This window comes from Oncorhynchus nerka, linkage group LG20 (assembly GCF_034236695.1).
Source record: "Oncorhynchus nerka isolate Pitt River linkage group LG20, Oner_Uvic_2.0, whole genome shotgun sequence".
Taxonomy (NCBI): domain Eukaryota; kingdom Metazoa; phylum Chordata; class Actinopteri; order Salmoniformes; family Salmonidae; genus Oncorhynchus; species Oncorhynchus nerka.
The window spans coordinates 19,280,375-19,287,767 of NC_088415.1; the positions used below are offsets into that span (position 1 = coordinate 19,280,375).

The window sequence follows — 7,393 nt, forward strand, 5'->3', positions numbered from 1 at the left end:
TCGGGAATCACTTCCTTTTAGGTGGTTGTAGAACTGAATGTCTCTTTTTAGGATTTGGATAATTAGTAGGTATAGGGCTAATTCTGTTCTGCATGCATTATTTGGTGTTTTACCTTGTACACAGAGGACATTTTTGCAGAATTCTGCATACAGAGTCTCAATTTGGTGTTTGTCCCATTTAGTGAGTTCTTGGTTGGTGAGCTGAGCCCAGACCTCACAACCATAAAGGGCAATGGGTTCTTTAACTGACTCAAGTATTTTTATGTCAAATGTTATGTTCTTTTGATGACATAGAAGCCCTTCTTACCTGGTCTCTCAGATCGTTCACAGCTTTGTGGAAGTTACCTGTGGCGCTGATGTTTATGCCAAGTTATGTATCGTTTTTTTGTGTCCCTTAAGGGTTAACGGTGTCTAGAGGGAATTTGTATTTGTGGTCCTGGCGAGTGGACCTTTCTTGGAACACCATTATTTTGGTCTTACTGAGATTTACTGTCAGGGCCCAGGTCTGACAGAATCTGTACAGAAGATCTAGGTGCTGCTGTAGGCCCTCCTTGGTTGGTGACAGAAGCACCAGAAACCGCCTGGTATAGAGGTCCTGGATGGCAGGAAGCTTGGCCCCAGTGATGTACTGGGCCGTACGCACTACCCTCTGTAGCACCTTACGGTCAGATGCTGAGCACTAACTAAGGGGACTAAGCACTAACCGCACACTTGTTGTTTCTGTACATGGATTTCATAATGTTGTTTGTTTTTCCCCCAACACCGCTTTCCATAAATTTGTATAGCAGACCCTCAAGCATGAGAAGAATTTGCCTTTGTTTTGGTTGGTTTGTTTGTCAATTAGGGTGTGCAGGGTAAATATGTGGTCTGTTGTGATGTAATTGGTTAAAAAGCCAATTTGACATTTGGATTGGTGTGATCAGTCCGTGGTTCCAAATATTGGGGAAAATGCCAGAGCTAAGGATGATGTTAAAGAGTTTAAGTATAGCCAATTGGAATTTGTGGTCTGTATATTTCATAATTTCATTTAGGATACCATCAACACCACAGGCCTTTTTGGGTTGAAGGGTTTGTATTTTCTCCTGTAGTTCATTCAATGTACCGTCTCTCTCTCTCTGCCAAATTCTCTCTCGGTCTTTCTCTGTTTTCTAGGTCTACTGAAGCGTTAAATCTCATTAGTGTTCCCTCTATCTCTACCTCGATCTCCCTACATCTCTCTCGGCAAGATGTTGTTTTATCCTCCAGCCACACGTTGTTTTCTTTCATTTGAAGCGTAATTTAACATGTTGCTGTAACCCCCCCCCCCCCCCCACACACACACACACACACACACACACTCCCCCACCCCAGTCTCCAGCATGTTGTTGTGTGTGATTGGGTTATACTCCCTATAATCTAAACCCCTTAATTTACCACCCAACAAAATGTTTGTCTACTTTATAAACATGATGAAAACTGTGTGTACCATCATTAGAAAGTCCATGGTCTTTATCTTTATTTAACTACATTTGACATTTAATTAATTTAGCAGACGCTCTTATCCAGAGTGACTTACAGTTAGTGCATTCATCTTATGACATCTAGGTGGGTCAACCACATATCATAGTCACTGTAAGTACACTTTTCTTTAAGAAAGTAGCTGTCAGCAAAGTCAGAGCTGGGGGGGGAGGCACCTTTGGCAGCGATTACAGCCTTGAGTCTTCTTGGGTAAGCTTGGCACACCTGTATTTTGGGAGTTTCTCCTATTCTTCTCTGCAAATCCTGATCCTCTCAAGCTCTGTCAGGTTGGATGGGGAGCGTCACTGCGTCACTGCACAGCTGTTTTCAGGTCTCTCCAGAGATGTTCGATCGGGTTCAAGTCCGGGCTCTGGCTGGGCCACTCAAGGACATTCAGGGACTTGTCCCGAAGCCACTTCTGTGTTGTCTTGGCTGTGTGCTTAGGGTGTTGTCCTGTTGGAAGGTGAACCTTCTCCCGAGTCTAAGGTCCTCAGCACTCTAGAGCAGGTTTTCATCAAGGATCTCTCTGTACTTTGCTCCGTTCATCTTTCCATCGAACCTGACTATTTTTGGCAAACTCCAAGCTGGCTGCAGAGATCGTTGTCCTTCTAGAAGGTTCTCCCATCTCCACAGAGGAACCCTGGGGCTCTGTCAGAGTGACCATTGGGTTCTTGGTCACCTCCCTGACTAAGGCCCTTCATCCCCGACGGCTCAGTTTGGCTGGGTGGCCAGCTCTAGGAAGAGTCTTGGTGGTTCCAAATGTATTCCATTTAGGAATAATGGAGGCCACTGTGTTCTTGGGGACCTTCAATGCTGCAGAAATGTGTTGGTATCCTTCCCCAGATCTGTGCCTCAACACAATCCTGTCTCAGAGCTCTATGGACAATTCCTTCGACCTCATGGCTTGGTTTTTGCTCTTGCATGCACTGTCAACTGTGGGACCTTACATAGACAGGTGTGTGCCTTTCCAAATCATGTCCAATCAATTGAATTTCCTACAGGTGGACTCCATTCAATTTGTAGAAATATCTCAAGGATGATCAATGAAAACAGGATGCACCTGAGCTCAATGTTGAGTCTCATAGCAAAGGGTCTAAATAATTATGTAAATAATTTTTTATTATTTGCACACACACACAACAAAAAAACTGTTTTTGCTTTGTTATTATGGGGTATTGTGTGTAGATTGATGAGGGGAAAATGATTTAATACATGTTAGAATAAGGCTGTAACTTAACAAAATGTGGAAAAAGGGAAGCGATCTGAACACCTACCGAATGAACTGTATTTCACATAATACACAGGTTACATGGATCTTCTCAGTGTTATAAGGTGATAGATATTGTATTACAGGATAAACACATGTCCATTTAAAGTAGAGTGAAAAGGACCACATTCAGGGTCAGAATATCATCTTAATGGTAGAAATGTACCGGTAGGTCTCTGCTCTCTAGATTTTTCAAAGTGCAGAGATTGGCCATTCCTTTATGCAGCTTGATAATATGCTAGAAAGCCTTGGTGAAAGGGGGAGAGGAGGAGATGGAGGAGAGGATGAAAGGAAGAAGGATGACAGGAATAATTGTGTCCTTAAAATCTGTGGGGTTTGTGTTGGGAGGTGAGAGGTGAGGTCTTTCAACGCCTCCATCAGCCCAAGGGAGGTTAGACGCCACATAGATTTTTGACAAGTGAATGAGAGAAGAATAAACTAGCCTACATCAAAACATGCTTTTAGACAGACTGGGGTACAATGTCATTTTACATTGAAGCAAGTCTCTCCTCAGCCAATGTCATTTTACATTGAAGTAAGTTTCTCCTCAGCCAATGTAAGTACAGACTTTTTGACAAGCCAAACCAAACTAAAAACCCTGCTTACAAGGCAACAGTCAGATACAGTGGGGCAAAAAAAGTATTTAGTCAGCCACCAATTGTGCAAGTTCTCCAACTTAAAAAGATGAGAGAGGCCTGTAATTTTCATCATAGGTACACTTCAACTATGACAGACAAAATGAGAAAAATAAATCCAGAAAATCACATTGTAGGATTTTTTATTTATTTATTTGCAAATTATGGTGGAAAATAAGTATTTGGTCAATAACAAAAGTTTTTATCTCAATACTTTGTTATATACCTTTTGTTGGCAATGACAGAGGTCAAACGTTTTCTGTAAGTCTTCACAAGGTTTTCACACACTGTTGCTGGTATTTTGGCCCATTCCTCCATGTAGATCTCCTCTAGAGCAGTGATGTTTTGGAGCTGTTGCTGGGCAACACGGACTTTCAACTACCTCCAAAGATTTTCTATGGGGTTGAGATCTGGAGACTGGCTAGGCCACTCCAGGACCTTGAAATGCTTCTTACGAAGCCACCCCTTCATTGCCCGGGCGTTGTGTTTGGGATCATTGTCATGCTGAAAGAGCCAGCCACGTTTCATCTTCAATGCCCTTGCTGATGGAAGGAGGTTTTCACTCAAAATCTCACGATACATGGCCCCATTCATTCTTTCCTTTACACGGATCAGTCATCCTGGTCCCTTTGCAGAAAAACAGCCCCAAAGCATGATGTTTCCACCCCCATGCTTCACAGTAGGTATGGTGTTCTTTGGATGCAACTCAGCATTCTTTGTCCTCCAAACACGACAAGTTGAGTTTTTACCAAAAAGTTATATTTTGGTTTCATCTGACCATATGACATTCTCCCAATCTTCTTCTGGATCATCCAAATGCTCTCTAGCAAACTTCAGACGGGCCTGGACATGTACTGGCTTAAGCAGGGGGACACGTCTGGCACTGCAGGATTTGAGTCCCTGGCGGCATAGTGTGTTACTGATGGTAGGCTTTGTTACTTTGGTCCCAGCTCTCTGCAGGTCATTCACTAGGTCCCCCCGTGTGGTTCTGGGATTTTTGCTCACCTTTCTTGTGGTGATTTTGACCCCACGGGGTGAGATCTTGTGTGGAGCACCAGATCGAGGGAGATTATCAGTGGTCTTGTATGTCTTCCATTTCCAAATAATTGCTCCCACAGTTGATTTCTTCAAACCAAGCTGCTTACCTATTGCAGATTCTGTCTTCCCATCCTGGTGCAGGTCTACAATTTTGTTTCTGGTGTCCTTTGACAGCTCTTTGGTCTTGGCCATATTGGAGTTTGGAGTGTGACGGTTTGAGGTTGTGGACAGGTATCTTTTAACAGGTGCCATTAATACAGGTAACGAGTGGAGGACAGAGGAGCCTCTTAAAGAAGAAGTTACAGGTCTGTGAGAGCCAGAAATCTTGCCTGTTTGTAGGTGACCAAATACTTATTTTCCACCATAATTTGCTATTAAATTCATTAAAAATCCTACAATGTGATTTTCTGGATATTTTTTTTCTCATTTTGTCTGTTATAGTTGAAGTGTACCTATGATGAAAATTACAGGCCTCTCTCATCTTTCTAAGTGGGAGAACTTGCACAATTGGTGGCTGACTAAATACTTTTTTGCCCCACTGTATGTGTGTGAGGCAACAGTCAGGTGTGTGAGGCAACAGTCAGGTGTGTGAGGCAACAGTCAGTTGGAAGAAATCCAGAACCGTTTTAGACAGTTTAGAGAGAGAAGTCCGCTTCATTGCTTGTCACCATCAATCAGCCCAACCCCCATCCCCCATCCCCCTAACCCCCATCCCCCTAACCCCCATCCCCCATCCCCCTACACACACGCACACACGCACGCACACACACTTGCGCACACACACACAGGCTTGGCCTGTGTTCGTCGACTAGAGGTGTGCCTGTCTGAGTGGATATAGAAGACACACAGTATTGATGTGATCTTACAAGCCATCAGGTTGAGCACAGCTTTCTCAAACATGACCTGAAGTGTGCCGGCCCCGAGCAAATGCTGCTGTCACCTCGGCCAACCACGGCTGTCGTCTCCCTTAACAGCCAATGAGTGGTGACAGCCACGTCGTTTCCAAAACAAATCAGTGCTGCGCATGGTAACACTACGCGTCCCGCCGATTCAGCACTCACCAAGACGAGAGCAAGAGCGTAAAACACTAATGCTCTGACTAATGTGTGTGTGTGTGTGTGTGTGTGTGTGTGTGTGTGTGTGTGTGTGTGTGTGTGTGTGTGTGTGTTGACCTGTGTGTTGTGTTGGCATTTGTGTTGGCACGTGTGTCTGCGAGTGCAGTTTACATAGCTGTTTTCTTTCAATTTGAAGCGTAATTTAACATGTCTGTCTCTGTAACACCCCCCCCCCCCCTACACACACACACACACACACACTCCCCCACCCCAATCTCCAGCATGTTGTTGTGTGTGATTGGGTTATACTCCCTATAATGTAAACCACTTAACTTAACAAAATGTTTGTCTTGTGTTTTGAGGGGAGCCTTTGTCTCTTGTGTTTGTGTGGGTGCGCACGTGTGTGTGTGTGTGTGTGTGTGTGTGTGTGTGTGTGTGTGTGTGTGTGTGTGTGTGTGTGTGTGTGTGTGTGTGTGTGTGTGTGTGTGTGTGTGTTACTTTTCATTAACCAGTTTGCACTGTCTGTAAGTGCATCAGCATGGCAATGCACTCCTCTCCCTTTGTTCTCTTCAATCCTCTCTCTCCTCCTCCTTTCCCTCTCTCCTCTCTTTCCCTCCCTCTTTCTCTCTCCTCTCTCTTCCTCCCTCCTCCTTTCTCTCTCTCCTCTGTGTGTTCCGTCTGTCTTTAACCTGTGAATAGTCAAAGGGAACAGAGGGCTCTATCGACTTCTCATCTAATCCTTACCTATTTGATTACCACCCTAGTAGGAAGGACTTCCATACCCATAAAGAGGTATTTCCTAGTAACAAAGGGCATTAACTGAATGAAGTGATATACAGCACATGCACAGTAAAGCAGTTCTGCTTAGATATCCGTTTTGTTGAAGAGTTGTGTGTAATCACTGTTGGTCAGTTACTGGGGTGATGGGGAGGAAAGAAGCCCCATGGTGGAGCTAGTCTAGCCTGTTCACCCCTTAGAGAAACCAGGACTGGCGTGCTCACACACACACACACACACACACACACACACACACACACACACACACACACACACACACACACACACACACACACACACACACACACACACACACACACACACACACACACACACACACACACAGCCTCTGGTCTTTAAAAAAATAGTTTTTCTATTGATGTTGTTGTTTGTCCATCAGGAGCATTATTATAATATCCAGTATTTATCATGGTCCTCTGTTTAAGGGGAAGATACAGAACTAGTTTTAGGAGCTTTATTTTCACTTGCTGATGTTTTTTTTGTGTTGCTTTGAATCGGGTATTTCGAGGTAATTCAGGGCATTTATTATGCTTTGTGATTATTAGTAATAATCAGCTTTGATCATCAGCATTGGCCATCAGCATTGGCCATCAGCATTGGCCATTAGCATTGATCATCAGCATTGATCATCAGCATTGGCCATCAGCATTGATCATCTCATACTTCCAAGCTCTGTCAATGTGCTACTGTAACTTGCTGGGAAACTGTACTGGATTTTGGACTGCTCATAACCTCCCTCCTAATCTCCCTCATAACCTCCCTCCTAACCTCCCTCATAACCTCCCTCATAACCTCCCTCCCTCCTAACCTCCCTCCTAACCTCCCTCCTAACCTCCCTCCTAACCTCCCTCATAACCTCCCTCCTAACCTCCCTCCTAACCTCCCTCCTAACCTCCCTCCTAACCTCCCCCTTCCCATTATCCCTCCCAGTCAGCTGAAACGATAACACTAAACGTTCTCTCCCTCCTTCCCTCTCTCTCCCTCAGACTGTCCAGGAGAGGCTAACAGGTCAGCTAACCCAATGAACAGCAACAGGAAAGAGGACATGGAGATTTCGTCCCACTACCGGCAGCTCCTGCGTGAGCTCAACGAGCAGCGGCAGC

General features: G+C 44.6%; 1 protein-coding gene across 1 annotated transcript in view; it reads left to right on the plus strand.

Moving 5' to 3' along the window:
* The window catches only part of LOC115101618 (zinc finger and BTB domain-containing protein 46), a 182,685-nt gene that overhangs the window by 61,317 nt on the left and 113,975 nt on the right, over positions 1 to 7,393 (plus strand). The window contains exon 2 of the mRNA XM_065005286.1: positions 7,277 to 7,393. This exon is cut by the window's right edge and continues 107 nt beyond it. Coding sequence (XP_064861358.1) covers positions 7,312 to 7,393 — 82 coding nt within the window. The 5' untranslated portion in view covers positions 7,277 to 7,311. The remainder of the gene's footprint in view (positions 1 to 7,276) is intronic.